The 17,994-nt window shown below is 40.9% G+C and overlaps 1 protein-coding gene and 1 long non-coding RNA gene across 2 annotated transcripts in view; one reads left to right on the top strand and one right to left on the bottom strand.

Annotated features, from left to right (window-relative positions):
- The window catches only part of Wnt2 (Wnt oncogene analog 2), a 35,616-nt gene extending 19,815 nt beyond the window's left edge, over positions 1–15,801 (top strand). The window contains exons 3-5 of the mRNA XM_065484627.1: positions 9,725–10,032; positions 13,464–13,902; positions 15,253–15,801. Of these exons, the coding sequence (XP_065340699.1) occupies positions 9,725–10,032; positions 13,464–13,902; positions 15,253–15,404 (899 nt within the window). The 3' untranslated portion in view covers positions 15,405–15,801. The remainder of the gene's footprint in view (positions 1–9,724; positions 10,033–13,463; positions 13,903–15,252) is intronic.
- On the bottom strand, positions 1,137–4,149 carry LOC135939997 (uncharacterized). The gene is made up of 3 exons (XR_010574808.1): positions 3,958–4,149; positions 3,723–3,835; positions 1,137–3,656 (listed from the first exon to the last, which is right to left on the bottom strand). It is a non-coding gene; the product is annotated as an uncharacterized LOC135939997 (long non-coding RNA).
- Positions 15,802–17,994: the final 2,193 nt, after the last annotated feature.

A 17,994-nucleotide genomic window follows, 5' to 3' on the forward strand; every position in this document is an offset into this window, starting at 1 on the left:
GGAAAAAGGAGGAAAATGGAGCGGGGCAGTGCTGCCGGTGCAATTCACGACTCTAATTTATTCCGTGACAAAGAGTTTCGTGCAAAAATATACAATGCTCGAGAAACTGCAATCAATAATTTTGTCCGATTCATCTGGTCCTTTCTTGAACGTCTGAAATTTTTGTTGCATTTAAAAAACCAAAACTTTGACTGCCTCGAGGTACAAATTACCACAAGACTAAGGCTTTCCTCATTTAAACAAATACTTTACTGCGGTTTCTAGTAATGAATTGCTGCACGTGACTTATATAAATGCGCGGTCACATTGCCGATTTATGTGTTTTAAAAGTGTCTCTCGTCCGCTTTATTTTCTCATTCAGGTAACTTTATTGCTCAGCTGGTTTTATCGTCGTCTCGTGTGCCAGCAGTTGTTGTGCTGCATTTTATTTAGCCGGACAACGAGTAAGAGAGAAAGACCGGACTGTGTGTTGGTACGTGCGTGTGATTTAATTCGTTTTACAAAAGAGCGTGTGCGTCGTAAAGGAGAAGTGCATAAAAAGCCGAGAAATTAATACATTTCCAAAGGCTGGGAGTGTTCGCCGGCTTTTTCCGCTTGTTAACAGTGATTTAATGAGGCGGGGTGCTCGTCAGGGTGTTCGTTTACCTGTGTTTTCTCCGCGTGTGTGTGCTGCAAATTGAGAAGGAGTCGCTTCGTGGAATTCAAGTGCATTATTTATGGACTCGGCTTTATAGTATAGTGCTTGCTCGAGATGAGAAACATTGCATCTCTAGTTATTATTCCGTTAAAGCAGCACTGGTATTATATTTTTAACAATACCAATCAATTCCTCAGGGTCAAATTAGGTCAGGCAGCCGAATCACGACGTACTAAAACCCACCGAGAAAAAAGTCAACCAAAAGGTGCCCATTGGGTGCCCGCGTTCGGTCACCCGGCTACCCCCCGTGGGCACCCAGATGGGCACCCATTGGTTATACCGCATGTCCAACCCTTCGGGCACCCGCGAGTGGTCATGCCCAGAATTCGGGCACCAAATGGGCACCCATTAAATGACCTTTCATAGAATCTCCTTTTATGTACATTAAAGGTATACCTGAATTCAGGGAGCGTAATAAATGAGAGGCCGATAAAATTCGTTGACCAAAAGCTAACCATCGGGTGCCCGGCTGAGGTTACCACCAGTGGGCAGCCATTGGTTACCTTTTGGCTACCTTTTATCTAGGGCTGTCAGGTGGCACTGGTGGCAGGTCAATTGACTCTGTCCATTAAAAAGATAAATTTCAGTATAGCGCAAAATGACAGCCCGAGGTAAGAGGTAGCCAAAAGGTAACCATTTGGTGCCCGCCTGCGGTTACCTTCAGTGGGCAGCTAGATGGGCAGCACTTTTATTGGATGATATTCATACAACAATTAACGTACAATTAAATAATACATTTTATACATCAAATTTAAAGATCCCTATTTTTAAAAATCCCCGAAAATCAAATAATGTGAATGAAGGGTGGAATGTAACTCTTTACTGGGTTAAGTTATCACCTTGAAATTTTCATTGTCTATCCTAGTTTTCTACCATGAACAACTTATCAACCTACAAAAAATTCGCAGGGCAAAGTTGAAGGTCACCTTTTGCGACCTTTACTCGAAAATTAAAAATCAAGGTATGATACAACCCTTAGATCTTTTTGGGGTTCAGGGCTGAATTGTAGCCCTTGAAATTCTGCACAAGCTCACCAAGTTTCAAAGGTGCAACAATAGTTTTGCTGCATATTTTAATTTGAAAATTAAAAACCTGCTCGAGGCCGCTCGGTCGAGCATGCCTTTAGTCTTCGAGTTCACCTATCATTTGTCGAGACTATTTTTACATATACCATTAGATTAGACACAACAAGAGGGCCCAGGGTAGACATAGTAAGGTTGAAATCGACCTTCAGGGTCTGTGCCTGACGAGACCCTGAGATAAAAATTAAAAAAAAACTCAATTTCATCAAACTTAGTGTCTTTCCATAGGCTCTGCAGCTCTAATATAAAGCCAAAACTGCCGATTTTCAATTTTAATAACAATTAACATCACGTCAGGATTAATGGCTTCCACAATTATTTCAAGAACCGGTTTCAGGATTGTCATTCGGCAGTTTTGGCTGTATGTTTGAGCTGTGCAGCGGAGAGAAAACCTATAAAAAGACACCATTCTTGATGAAATTGGACATTTTCTAAATTATTATCTCAGGGTCTGGTCAGGGTCAGACCCTGAAGGTCGATTTTGACCTTACTATGTCAATTCTTGGTCCTCTTGTTGTGCCTAATCAAATGGAATGGGTAAAAATATTATCGACAAATGATAGGCGAACTCGCCGACTAAAGGCCGTGCTCGATCGAGCGGCATCGAGCCTAATTCAAACTTTATTTTTCAAATTATGACAAACTATTTTTGCACCTCAGAAACTTGAACTGCTTGTTCAGATTTTCACGGGCTACATTTCAGGCTTGAACCCTGAAAAATCTAAGGAGGCCATCATCCCTTAAGGTCGAGAAAGGTGACCTTGACCTTCAAATTGCAAATTTATGGAAAAATAAGTTTTTCAGGATCGAAATCTGGGTTTGGCAGCGAAAATCCCAAGGTGATACCTCAATACAGTTAAGTTACATTCCACCTTCAATAACGGAATAAGCAAAAACAAATAATAAATAAATTAATAAATAATGTAAAGAACAATTTTTCAAAACCAAAAATCAAGTACAATAGACTTTGAAGAACTGCACACTTACAAGTTAATAAAACTATAATAACACATTAATTTATGAGGTGATGCAGCAACAAAGCAAAAATAATGTTGGATGATTATATAAATTGTACGAGTTCACCAGAAGCTGTGAATTCCCCTTGGCTGCCAGCTGTTACTTTTGATTTTAAAAAGATTCCTGATGCTGTGCATTCAACCCTTAAAATAATTCTATTTGATGTGCTGGAAACCAAAACCATCCATTGTCTAAACCTGATTATATATATTTTCAATCTGTTGATGGTTCTAGGGTAATTGGTTGAACTGGTTATGGTTTTCAGCACATTAAAATTAATTATTTTCAGTCAAGAAGGCACGGTAACAGTATTTAATAAAAACCACAGTGCAATTAAAATCAGTATGTGGTGGCTCATCTGTTGTTTTTGATTTCAAAACTTTAAGGCTTTTGCAATTTTAAACTTTAAACCCACGATGATTATCTGACAATAAGTAATTGATTTTAAATTTTAGTTGCCACAATAGCTAACTGTCTTGGAAATTATAATAAAATCTTCTTCAAGAGGAAGCCAACTTAAACTAAAAAATATGCCGCAATCCCAAACTAAATCACAAAACACAAAAATAGTTATGGGATAATATTATAGTTGTTACAAACATAACAATAGAAAATTGAAGTATTTAAGCAGCAAATTGAACTTTGTTAAAATTAATTTTCAAGGTATAAACACAAAATTTATCATAAAATATAGCCATTAAACATACAAAGATTACCACAAATTATCCCTATACCAATGTCGTCCAGCGCGCTTCCTGCAAAAACATGTGGGTTCGTTGCTTTTCATCTCTGCAGGAGTTCATAGTCCCAGCGCATTCCATGTCGGTAGCAAAAGCAAATCGAACCAACAGCACACAACTCTACAAAATAAAATAAAAAGTAACAATTTTCTACTCATTAATTTTGCCATGTATTCAACTACATACCTGGATAATCTGCGGGCGATGTTTAGTTAAGTTTTCCAGGCTTATAACCGGATGGCCATCGTGTACAGGCAGCTATTTCCAACCAGGACATCAGGGCGGGATGCGGTAGAAGCCTGCTGACACACAGGATTGATTAAAAAGCAATCTAAAATAAATATTTTGATGTCAGTGTCCGCGCGCGTATTTTTGTAGCCCCCAATCTAAGTAAATTCGGTAAATTCAATGATACCCTTACCTTTCGGAATATCAGGAACATCGACCATCCGTCCAAGTATCTGTTGATGTTGTCGATTTGCCGAAATGCAACCGAAATCAGGGCGAAATAATCGGCTAACAATGATGATGCAATCGCAGCGCGTATCAACCGTCATGCTTGTTTACAGTCAGTAAGTAACTGTGAGCTAGAGGAGAGGCAGCCGGCAGCAGCTGGTGCTGCTGCCGACAGTGGCGCCACACGCGCGGTTGACGAGTGTAACATAGAAACGCGCGCGATAATGCTGAGCATGAATAAGTGCTCAAAACGAGTTAATTTAAAGAGTTTGAAATGCTAATTAGTGTTATAACCAAATAAATTTCTAAAAAATAATTTTTACGAAACACGAACTCAAGAATTTACGGTGGTTATTTATTAGGTTGCTCATTGGTTGCCCATTGGTTAACCCATTTTGGTTATCAAAGTTTTTTTTATTTATTTGTGTAATTTTACTACATACTTTTACAAAAATATTTACCAAAATAAGTTAAAACTTGTGGTGACGAAAATCTGACAAAATTTGAGGGTAAAAGAAAATAGTGCCCGCGCATCGGTTAACCATTGGGTAACCAAAAGTTGCCCCTTTTTAGCAATCATATTAAAGTGCATAAAAAATTTAATTTTCAATCCTAACAATAACCAAAACAATATTTTTTTCTGTGCCCAAAAGTTTACGAACACAGTTCATGATCCGGTCACACCGCAGTTATCCAATCCGAGCTACCCGAAAGCTGCCCGATGGTTGCCCACGACTGGGCACTGGCAATTTTAGGTGAACCCAGCCAAATATACAAAAATTCCAATCAAGCCAGGTTCAGGGTCATGCCTGATATGCAAAACCACTCTTAGTTTAATTTTTTTAGGTGACTGCAAGTGACCAAAGTTAACCGCCTGCCCACGCCGAGTATCCGAAAGGTGCCCGATGGGTGCCCAAGACTGGGCACGGGCAATTTCGGTTATCCGAGCTAAATTTCGAAAAAAAATCCGATGAAACATGATTCAGGATCATGCCTGAAATGCAAAACCACCCTTAATTTAAATTTTGTTAAGTAACCGCAAGTGACCCCCTGCCCGCTCCGGGTAACCGAAAGGTGCCCATCGGGTGCCCAAGGCTGGGCACTCAAAATTTGCATGATCCAAGCAAAATTTCAAAAAAATACCAAAGAAAAATGATTCAGGATCATGCCTGAAATGCAAAATCACCCTTAGTTTTAATTTTTTTTTAGGTGACCGCAAAGTGACCATAGTTAACCGCCTGCCCGCTCCGAGTATCCGAAAGGTGCCCGATGGGTGCCCAAGACTGGGCACTGGCAATTTCGGTGATCCAAGCCAAATTTAGACAAAAATTTAATGAATCATGATTCAGGATCATGCCTGAAATGCAAAATCACCCTTAGTTTTAATTTTGTTAGGTGACCGCAAGTGACCCCATGCCCGCTCCGGGTAACCGAAAGGTGCCCATCGGGTGCCCAAGACCGGGCACTGGCATTTTGTTATGATCCGCAAGCAGAATATCAAAAAATCAAGTAAAAAATGATTGAAGGTCACTCCTAAAATGCAAAACCACCCATAATTTTAATTTTGTTAGGTGACTGCCAGTGACCCCCTGCCCGCTCTGGGTATCCGAAAGGTGCCCATTTGATGCCCAAGACTGGGCACTCAAAATTTGCATGATCCAAGCCAAATTTCAAAAAAATTCCAATGAAACATGAATCAGGATCATTCCTTAAATGCAAAACCACACTTTGTTCAACTTTCGTCAGGTGACCGAAAAGTGACCGCGGTTACCCCTCTGCTCGCTGGGAAATCGGCTAAAACGTAAAAACCGCTATTTTTTGGCAAAGTTATCTCGGATTGGCCAGATCGAGACAGCAGCGCCACAGTGACAGCCAGCGGAAGCAACAAGACAGACCAGCCAGTGTTTTTGTGTCACTTCCTTTGGCTGTCACTACTGTCTCGATTTTGGTTGCACTTCACACGAAAAAACCGCAAGAGTAACGGTTTTTTACGTCTCGGCAGATTTTCGGGACGTTGTGTTGAATTGTCGGCTGCCCTCAGGAATCTATTGGCACAACTGTCAAAAATAAAATTCAAATGCTTCCTGTAATTAATAAAAGCAAAAGGCATAAATAAAATGCGAGGAACCCAATACGAAGGACAAAGGATTGTGATTTAAATTTTACAATTCAATATAATTACAAAAAAGAATCTCAAAGAGCGAATTAGGGTTGATGGCCAGCACTGGAAATAGCACAAAAACAAGTTTGGCAGCCGTATGTAATTATGTACTTGTTAAACCGTTCCTGAGGTAGCTCCCGCTCATTAATGCAAATTGCAATAACAATTAAGTTGGTTGGGCGAGTTGCGTTCGGCGTGCTTTTCCTGATGGGATCGCTGCTCGTCTCGCCACATAATTTCTTAAGGTAGGCCTAAATATAATGCGCGCAGGAGAAGAGTGCGTCATCTCATTAAAAAGCACCTGTGCGCCGCTGGACAATAATCGTATGCACGCGGAGCTGGGCGGAACTGGGCTGCTCAAAACTGAATTGTCCATTTTTAGAATCGAACGCAGATCTGGCGACTGGTTTTATTTTTGCAATGTCGGTAAATAAGCGAAGGGAGACAAGGACCGTGCGGTAGAAAAATAAATCTCGCTGATTTGTTGTAACAGTTGCAGCAAAAAATTAAATCAGTGGTTTTGTTGTTTCCGAGTTTCAAATTTTGCAGTAAAGATTTTGAAAACATTAGAGGAAAAATCAGGGATTAAAAATCACGAAAGAGTCTTGTTTGCGCTCATGCATGTTGGCTCAATAAATTCCAAATCAGAGATTGCGCCCATAGGATCGATTATCCATCCACTCGAGGCGGAAAAAATTTATAACTGGCTGCTTTCTTTGTGCGTTTGGCTGGCGAGATATCGAGTAACGACGGGGGCGAAGATTGTCGGCGCAGATTCCCACGACGGCCGACATAAATAACCAAATGAGCGGACAAACAAACACACAAACAAACATTTCATTAAGCGGAAAACGCAGTTGAATAGGGATAAAGGAGCGCGATTAATGAATAGGTGCACGCGGCTCTCAATCTATCAGTGCAGATGGCTAATCAATTTACGTGCTCAAATGAGACACACGATATCGTATGCGTGCGTGTGCTTAAAACTTAAAGAGAACGGACCGGCATCGCGCAAGGGTCAAGGGGTCGGCGTGGTCACGCCTCGCGCGCAGGTGTGGGCGCCACGGCCAGCAGCGACAATATTGCGGTGGAGGTTTTTCTTTCGCGTCCAGCCAGAGCTTTGGGCGCCCTATTATTATTATCTTGCCGCCGATCACGCGCTATGAGATGTTAATTAACGTCTTGCTTCGTTATTAAATGATGTAGGTAGCGGCCGTTTAGGCGCTCTCGCTGTGGGTGCGCGGGCGGAAATTTATGCAGTCTGCTGCAATTATCTCACTCCCCGGCCGCCACATTCACGAATTTCGGTAAAAGCCTCGATTTCAAACAAGAGAGATGTTTTCCGGCAACAAAATAAAAATGAAAGGAACAGACGTTTCATTAGAGTAGCATTGGATTTTAGTTTTAAAAACCGTTTACTTTGCCGGTTAATGGTTTGAACCTAGAAAAAAGAGAAGGGAGAGCGGCTCTCTGATTGGCTCTGGCCGAAAGACCGAGACGGTAGCGCCACAGCGACAGAGCAAATAGACTTATTTTCTCTTAACTCGTTTTCACTGGCTGCCGCTGTGTCGCTGCTGTCTCGATCTTAGGCCAGCGCTAGCCAATTAGAGAGCTGCTTTCTTCTCCAGCGTTTTTGTGGCGTTTTTTGGATCAAAAACAGCAAAACTAACGGTTTTTACGTGTCCAAAGATTTCAGCTCGCCCTGTCGAATTATCAACAATCTAATTGGCACTGTGGAAATTTAAATTTTTGTGCTGTTTCAAGAACCAAAGTCATTTTCCCGATGGATTTAACATATTTATCCGTTCCAAACTCAAAATTTAATTGAGTTTGTCTTGCTGCTCAATTGTGTCTGAATTATTGGAGGATATTGCTGCGAGAAAGTGAGTGTGTGCCTAGCTAATTTCGACCCAGCCTCGAATTTATTTTATTCGGCGTGGGTCAGGATGAAATATTTATGTTGTACAAGAATAAAAGGCAGAGAGCTTTTTGAGTAATACCTAGCCATAACTCTGGCCAGCCGCGCGCGATCATAATCCTATAACTATGATATCCCCGCCCGCTCAATGGGCACTTCTCTCACAATAAATTTATACACAGAAAGATAAATAAAATGTAATCCGCGTCTCTGACGTTGATTCCTCTCCCGGTGAATAAGCCCTGTGTCTTAATTAGCTGGAGAGGAAAAAGAAAATCGTTATTTGCTGCTATCTGTCAGGGAGTTTATCAATCGACTCGCACTATATCACTTTTTATTTCGTCTCGCTCCTCTCCTCCTTTAAGTGAGCAACTTTGTCCCTTTTATCTCTCGCCGGTAAATCACACACACACACGCACACACACAGAAATTTATACAAGAAAGAGCATTTCGCCTGCCCAAACAGCAAATATGATGACGTTACATCAGCCCTGGCGCGCGGGTAACATGCCTATTAAAAGAAGTGGTGAGAGAGCGCGTGGAATCAAGATAAAAACGACGTACGCCTCTTAGTGCAAACATGTAAACGCGATTTGTTGCAAAACGCTTTCTGTCGCGCGCGCGTGCGAATACACGTTGGCAAATATTAATTCTAGTTTCCATACCTGTATAGCAGAAGATAATAATTTGGTGCTGCGGCCGCGGGACAGCGAGAAACCGCATCGAGCGCGCGCGCGCGCGCGATACGAGTTTTCCCATTTGCATTATTATTCCACATTCACCTATTTGTCACCGATTTGCGCCCACGTCCCGAAAGCTATTTTTCATGGCTACCTCCAGCCAGACGAGCCCGGCGCACTGTGAAACACACGAAACATAAACTTCTGCTGCAAGTGTGCCACTTCCGTTTCAAGTACAAAATTTAATCCTTTCTTCACTCACAAGATAAAAGCACAAAACTGACTAGAAAATCGGACAGACTTCCCCTTCAGAATTTAGACATAGATAAATTATTTATAACAGGACAAAAGCTACGGTATAAATTCAGAGATCAAATATTTCTCCGAAAATTTACAGCGCTTTATCATTTTTTCTGGCTGGTTTGAATATTTTCACCAGAACTGCACACCTTTTGACTCTTCGTAATCTTTTATTTATTTGCAATATAAGCAGTTGATCGATAAACAATTTTTTTACGATTTGTAATCATACAAAAGGGCCTTGCTACAGAAAAAAAATCAAAATTTCTCCAAAGCTTGATCACATTTTCTTGGCAGATTTCAATCCCTCTGGTCGAGATCTGTCCAACAGCGTATGAAACCTTTTAGGGAAACTGTTTGTTGTGAAATAAAATGGAATTTCAAATAAGGAGACCGTTCTCACCGTTTGAAAAGCATGCTAACTTTGCAGCAACTGTTCTTAAAAATTTACATTCGACTTTGGCTTCAACAGGGATGAGTTAATATATTGGCAACAAGCATTTTACAGGATTCTGCAGTATCAATCCTCTTTAACATTCAGAAATAAAAGTTTCTACCAGCTATTGTTAAGTTTAAATGCAAGGATTTTAAATTTTCAAGCACTGAATACTAAAAATTACAAAAACACACGTGATGATACAAATTGCTAACGAACCGAACCGTTTTGTTTCAGGAAGCAAAGAGGCAGCGTTCAGATACGCAATCGCAAGCGCCGGCATCACTTACGCCGTGACGCAGGCGTGCAGCCAGGGCAACATCTCCTTTTGCGGCTGCGCGACTACCTCAAAGGCCGACATGGTGGCGGCCAACACGCCAATCTCGGACGACGACCTGACGTCGTCGGCCGCTTGGAAGTGGGGTGGCTGCAGCCCCGACGTCAAGTTCGGAGTGCGTTTCTCGCGCAAGTTCGTCGACGCGCGCGAAATCGAGCGCGACGAGAGAAGCCTCATGAATCTGCACAACAATAAGGCTGGCCGAAAGGTGAGCTTGCTTCAGTTAAATCTGGGGAAAATGTTTTGCTTGTTACCATAGCAGAGCAGAGCTGAATTTTTTTGAGAAAATCGGTTTAAAAGTTTGCTTTGTCTCCCTACTGTAAAATCACGATTTATTTAACATTTTAGGGATTTTTTCCTCAAATTACGCAGACCATTGAATAGATCGCTACGAAAGGGATTGAAATCAAGAAAAAAATTGAGAAATTATAGGCAAAACCTGAAATTTAACTGTTCTTCGGCCCTGATTTTAGAGATAAACTGTTGCTAAATTTCATGAACTACTTGCTTTAGTCAACAATGTTCTTAATGGTTAAGCTGGAAATCTTTCTATTTTGTGTTGATTTATTTCCTGTTTGATGGTTAACTCTCTTTCACTAGTTGTTTGAGCTTTATGCGTGACCAAGTTTCGTATTTCCCCTGAAACGCGGAGCATTAAGCTGCAAAATCGACCTGTCAATCAATCAAATGCTCATGAAAAGCTGCACGTTAACTACGTATATTATTAGAAACACACACGCGGCATTGTTTTATTGCTGCCGTCTGGGAAAAGATGGCGTAGGCGATCCCAGGAAATGACGAAGAAAGGGTTCAGCCGTAGAGCGTTATTATTGCGCGCGGCTTTTGATAATGTTGGTCGCTGCCATAAAAGGGATCCTCTCTTTATTCTGACGAGTGATTACACACGACTCTAATTTTTGATTTATGCCGCGCCATTCACGTTTTGAAAGCGAGCCTAATGTCGGCGCGACTCCTTATTTTACGAGTTTGATTGAAATATTTATACGCTTGAGGAGGCGGCGTGTGTTGGTTTTGCGCTCGCCCAAACGCAACTGCAGCCGCATTAATTCGCGATTCATGCTTGCAATTTATCATAATTCTGAAACGAAACACTTGTTTGCCGCGCCGACTTGCACGCTCACGCCTTAATGCACCTGTTTTTGCGACCCCTTGTGCTGAATTATTCATTTTTTTTCATTTCACGACGAGGGCGACACACACACTCACAAAACTCCCACCGAGGTTTTTTTAGCTGCGATTTTGCGCAATGAGTCACGAGTTTCTCTTATTTATACTTAAATTCTCAGTGCTTCCTTTTAGCATTCACCTATCAAGTCTGATTCGATGATCGAGTTGTTAGTGAAGCAGAAATTTAAAGAACAGTAGTGGTTGGGATAAAATCTTTTCCATTGATGTCTTTAAAAGGACGGTCTTTAAATGACAACCTGGAAACTCCCAGCTTTTTCCTAATTTTAAGACAGTAAAGGTAAAAAGGAGTTTTCTTTCTGCAAAGCTTTACTTCAATCTTCGTCCATCCAAAAAATAAAAAAAAACTATAGAGAATTAAGAAATATAAAAAATCTCAAATAACAATAACTCAAACCCCCGGCCTCTTCAGTGTTTGTTCAACGCTGCCACAAACGCTTATTATTTATTACTTGAAGCACGCTCGAACTGCAAAATCAAGAAAAACTTGGTCTGCGGGGCGAGAAGCGACTAGGCAGACAAAAGTGCAAAGGCGGTATGCCCTGTGGCAACGGCTGCCGTATCATCAAGTCCAGTCGAAGACATAAATATTTATTTCGAGTACAATCAGCTCACATTTCCATTAAATCGCCACCGGCGAGCGTGTTAAAATATTAGAGCGAGGCGAAGGGAAATAAATAAATCGCAGCAGCCAACGTAATTTAATCAAATTGTCGCACCATAATTGAACGCAAATAGCTCAAGGGGTGAATATTTTACGCGTGACTCGGCTGCAGACGGGTTTCCGAGCTTTTCCTCTGAGATTTTCAGCTCCTCCAGGTATGCAGGCACCTTTTTAAAAGGCGGCCGTGCTTGTTTTTTCTCGTGTCTACGTGGGCAACAAGCTGATTAAAATTTTCAACAGAGGCCGGTGCATTCCATTCTGGCTGAAAAGAGAAAACTAGCTCTTCGGAAGTGAAATTACACATTTTTGCATGTGGATGCGTTAATTATGGTGATGTGCCGCAACTTCATTCATTGCAGGATTATTTATTCCAATTGTAAAAACGAAATTGCTTCTGAAAAGTAAATTTGGAGAAATGGGCAAACTTTTTTAATCCGACCGCTTTACAATAAATCATGTTAAATTTGAATTTGTTAAAATTTTGATTTTGGGCGTGGATTTATTTGGAAAATTGTCGTCTTTTATCAAATTAAACACTATCGAATTGTAGCGAAAAACACCATCTTTTTCGGATTAATAGGTGTTCCCCTTGTAAATAAAAACGAGTAAAAATACCACACAATCTGTGATCAGAATGGCCAGTGCCTGTGTCCTGTGTCCATTCATCATCATGCAAAGTTTTTCTCCCTAAATTTAATTCCGCTGTCACTACTTATCCGGCAAGTTCAAAAGTAGACAGTTTTCCAGGAAAAGAAAACGGCGGAGTGGCAGTGCAGGCAACTCTTTCTTAATGAAATTCAGTAGCTCTTTGCGACGTGCCTTTAACTCAAATGTCATAATATAACGCGCGCGCACCGGTGAAGGAACTCGTTATGTAAATTAATTTATAATTCGCGTTATTGTTTCGCTTTTCCGTTTTGTGCTGCACACGTGGTCCTCGAGCCGGTTCACCTGCCTTTTTTGAACAAATTGCCATATTTAGTTTTAACACCTACGGTTTCACGGTGTTGTTCCCCTTGCTGGATGAACACAACAACAATTCCGCGAAATTCTGACGAAATTTACGGCACTCCCCCAAAACTCTGGTACCATTTAGAAATAACTCACATAAAAGGTTAAATAATAAGGAATATTTCAATTTAAATAAGTTAACGGGATGATCTCCAAAATCAAGGAAGCTTTTGGATATTGATTTAGAACGTTCAAACTTTTTTGTTACGTAACCATTGCTCACTCAATTTGAGCTAAGAGACCTCAGAAATGTCGCCCATAAGAACCATTTTACTGCTACCATTGCACGTGCAAACGATTTCTTGATCTCTACTTGCAGCTAAAGAGTTGGTTTATCGATTTATATTCGCTGAAATGCATTACAAGTTGATTAAAACCGATTTAAGTGAGAACGAAATGACGCTGATTGGCTGATGCAATACCGTGAATCGCGTGGGAGGTGCTGACATGCGCATTGCGTCTGCCAATCTGGGTCGAGGATTTTTTCAAGTTATTTGTCTCCGAGTTGGGGTTTAAAATAAAACTCGAATAAAACGATTTAAATCAACTTTAAATGGGAGTCTGCGATTAAAAATCGATGAAACAACTAAAAAATCGTCGTTAGCAGAACATGGAGTTCTAATTGGAGGAAAAATGCATTTGGAGACTTTTCTCAGTGCGTTTATCTCTGTGTACTGTTTCAAATTAAAGCCATCGAATTTCCAAATATTTACGTGTTAAATTTAATGTATTCATGATATTTTTTCTATGATTTTCAGGCAGTTAGAATAAACCTTCAAACCGAGTGCAAGTGCCACGGCGTGTCGGGCAGCTGCACCCTGAAAACCTGCTGGGTGTTCCTTCCGCCGTTTCGCAAAATCGGCGACCACTTGAAGAAGAAATACCACAAGGCTCGATACGTGCGGTCCACCACGCGCAACACCAACAAGCGTTCCGGGCCCAACAGCGTCTCCTCCGACCCCACCATCCACAACATGGACCTGGGCAGGTCGAAGGTGCCCTTTCTGGCCCTGCACAAGCCTGCCAGGGATTCGTGGGCGCGGCAGCAGGGCGCCGTGAGGAGGTCGCCGCCGACGCTGCAACGGCCCAAGAGGGCCGAGTTGGTCTACCTGTACGAATCGCCCAACTACTGCGAAAGAGATTATTCCAAGGACTCGCTCGGCACCTCCGGCCGCCTCTGCAACAGAACCTCCTCTGGTAAGATTCCCAATTAGTTTAAACATTTTTTTCTGTATTCTTCAACCAATATGGTGTTACCTTCATATGTACCTGAAAAAATGACAGTTGATTTTTTATGTAATTAAGCCAAAGTTTCCCAAAGCAGAAGAAAGTTGTCCTGATTTCTTGTGCCAAAAATTGGTTCTTTTTGACTGAAAATATTACCGTTGGAAAAACCCCAAATTCCCCATTTTTCGGGTTTTGCAGGCATTCAAATATATATAAATTTCTGGTTTTTGAGAATAAAGTTCTTCAGGTTGCTGGAAGAACAAAAATTTGGGCACCGTTGAACTCGTCTCGTCAATAGAAACAAATTTTCCGCTGATTGAAATGTTATAGGTCAAAGATCAAGGACATTTACGTTGGTTTTTCGAATTAAATGTCAAATTTGAAATAAATAGAGACCACAAATTAATTAAATTTTGACATTTCCATTTTGTATAGTGCCAAAAAGTAGGGTAGATCCACCAAAAACTGGAATGGCTTTTTGCTTTATTTTTGTATTATTTTATTAGCTTTATTTTTATATAAAAATTAAAATTTATTTTTCTTGTTAAAAATAAAAAAATATAAAAATTTTTGCTTTTTTGGGTTTCCCAAGAAATGTTTGCACGCTCAAATCTCAGCTTCTAATTATCAGATTTTAAAAAACCAAACACCACACGAGTCGTCTGAACCTCCCCTAGATAGCCAAAGCAGTGTAAGGGTGCTAATCCTTCAACCCCGTTTATTACACTAAAAACTCAAAAAAAGTAACAAATGTATTTTTTTGCATTTCCCTGAGCAACGGAATTTGTTATTTAATACCTTGAAACCACTTCAGCACATTACGGGACGTGCGACTAGTCGATTGATATGCAGTTTTTGTATTTCTGACTCTTAGAATCCGAGAATTAGTTGACCTCCTGTATTATTACGTAAGCGCGCCTTGGAAAAAAGACATTTTTCACCAAATCTCAGCTTCTAAGCACCGGATTTGCAAAAGCTGCGCACCTTTCGACTTGTCATAACCTTTCCTAGATAAATAAAGGGTTTTAACCCCTTCAACCCTATTTCCACCCCATCCAAAATGGTAAAAAAATGCTTTATTCGCAGGTTTCAAGCAATAGAGGCGACCGAATGAGTGTGTAAACAATTCAAAATGGCTCAAATCAATTTTAACAAGCATCCCTCTTTCTCTCCCCTTGAATATAAGTGCTTAGACCATATATCAAGATTAGTTTGAATTATTAATTTAAAGTTTTCCATCGTGATTTAGCAAAAAAAAAGTGAATTTAAGAATGGATTTTCTTCTACTTTTTAATTTCATGCTCGCTATTATTTTTTCAGGTGCTGACAGTTGTTCGAAATTGTGCTGCGACCGTGGCTACAACACGTACCAGTACATCCGCACCGAGCGGTGTAGGTGCAAGTTCCACTGGTGTTGCTACGTCCAGTGCTCGGAGTGCACGGAGCGCGTCGAGGAGTACAGATGCAAATGAGGTTTTCCACCCCATCAAATCGATCGACTGAAGTGAACTCTCTTCGTATTGTGGGAGCGAGCAAACCCGTGTGAACTGACGAGAGATTTGTTGTGTCTTTGCACGCCAAAAATAAACTCTCACACACTTTATTTAATGAAAATAATATTTATACACTCATGAACGTCAAAGGACGAGCCTTGTTTTGTAAATTTTCGACTGCCAACGCTCTCCAGTGAATGTTCTCGAGAATTCCTGAATGTGCATTCCTGCTGGCTACGATTTAATAAATTAACTCGCAATTTTTCATGCATTTGTAATCTCACATTGAATGTATTCCAATCGATTTCTACTGCGTCTCTACTTACAAAATGTGGCAATAATAATTTCCCGTAATTCATAAACCTCGTCTCGCAAAACAGAACTGCCGCTATCTTTTATTTAGCCAATACCTTCCCCCTATATATATTTTGGTACAACATTAGAGGCCGGCCGTCAAGCCAAATAGTTGTCACCGCGTCAGCCACAAAATGAGCCGGCCCTCGAGTGATAGAGTTTCAAGCGCAACGTGAAAAGCGACACCTTTATTTGGCAAACAACCCTTCTCGCTTTTGCGGCGGTTGCACACATCACACCTCATTCAACGCAGCCGGCTTTCTCGCTCACCAAAATAAAAAGCAAGCTTACTTGCACTCACAGAATAATATTCCTCTTCAAAGCTCTTTTCAACACAAACCACAAAGGGCCAGCGCGACATTTTTTCAATGACTGCCTCACAAAAGGGAGATTTGTCATCCCCCTGCGTGCAAGCTGAGGAATCTTATTTTTGTTGAGCAGAATCAAGATGCTATGGACAAGTATATATCAAAACCTTGTTTGTCCTGATGGATCTTTTCAAGTGTGATTGCAGATCCAGCCTATTATCTGGAATCCCTCGAACTCCTGGATTATATACTGAAAAGACGCGTCTTGTCAGTCTGATACCTTGTGTCTAAATGTTTATTCGGATGGAAACTATATTAGGATCAAATCCCTATTTTTGTTTGATACATTTCAATGCATGTTGGTTCTCTATAGCTTGATGTTTTTCAACGCAAATATATGTTTTTTTTTAATATTAAATGACAGTCAGTGCATTAAAGAGGATTGATACTGCCAATGCATGAACTCATCCCTTAGGATTCAGTTGTAGCCAAAATTGATTGCAATTTTTTAGAAAAGTGGCTGCAAAGTTAGCACTGTCTCCTTACTTGAAATCATATTTTATTTCACAACAAAGAGTTTCCCTAAAACGCCGTTAGAAAGATCTCGTCGAGAGGAATCTAAATCTGCCAAGAAAATGTGGGCAAGCGCTGGAAATTTTGGAGAAATTTTGAAAAAATTAATTTTTTACTGTTGCGGCCGTAGCGGCAAGGCCCTTTTTTGATTATTGCAAACTGTAGAATATATTTTTGATCGATCAATTGCCTATTGCATCCAAAAATTCAAATAGTGTCCTATTGTCGCCTTTAAGTTGGGCAATTTTTTGTAATAACAGTTGTAAACTTGCAGCGTCAGATTATATTAAACGGCTTGGAATCGTTGTCTGCAGACGCAGACCAATTAATTTGCTACCTGGCGTGGCGCAATCTCTTCTTATTTCTCAAATGCGAACTGTCCTCGTCGGCGCTCTTTGATTCGCGCATGTTTGCGTATCTATGTACACCATTATTTCATCTGAACGAGTGGGCCTTCTGCTGTAGAACGTGGCGAGCGCCTACCTCTTTTTGCGCAAGGGCCGAAAAGAAGACATGAACATCTGGAAAGTGCGACAGAACATACCTTCATACAGAGATTGTATCTTCGCACGTGGATTAGCAGCTCAAAAGTTCAGGGCGCGTGTTCAAAAGAGAGCAACAGCCAAATTTGTGCCGAACCGTTGCTGCATTAATTAAATTATCTTTAAAAGCAAGCAAATTTCTTCTGGGAATGTCTGTCTCGAGTGCTGCCGATTTCTCGGAACGAGCTGCAATTTAGTGCGACATAAAACACGTTATGCTCGGTGTGTGTGACACTTGATTGCCCAGAGAGCCACTTGGGCATGTGCGTGTATAAAGAGACGCGCGATAAATCAGACTTAAATTCATTAATTTTACATTTACGGCGGCGTGGAGGTAGTAAAGTTGGCAAGTCTACACCACTTCCAGCGATAATTGCCAGAGTTAATTTTGAATTATGAATATACACGCGTAACCACGAGCGGATTTTACGACCAGCTCGCATCAAGCCCGTTGGAGACCATTTAAATGGGATTAATTTTGCCCATACATGTTTGTTTGTGGATTCTAGGAATTTTTCCCCCGTGTTATATTTCCAGACCAATGCATTTTGAGCTTATAATGGCGCTGTTTGTGATGAGAATGTCACAACAAAAGCATCTTCTAGTAAATATATCATTTTGCCGCGATCGGAAGATCGATCGGCGAATCTTGTTGACAGCAAGGTGAGTTTTTACAATGTAAACGCGCGCAGCATGCAGCGCTGGCTCGTCTCGCGAGAGCCTAGCAGCGATCGGTCCGGCAGATAAAACGCCTCTTCGGCGTCATCATACCCTCTTCTTACATTCTCATTT

The sequence above is a fragment of the Cloeon dipterum genome, chromosome 3, assembly GCF_949628265.1.
Source record: "Cloeon dipterum chromosome 3, ieCloDipt1.1, whole genome shotgun sequence".
Lineage (NCBI taxonomy): Eukaryota > Metazoa > Arthropoda > Insecta > Ephemeroptera > Baetidae > Cloeon > Cloeon dipterum.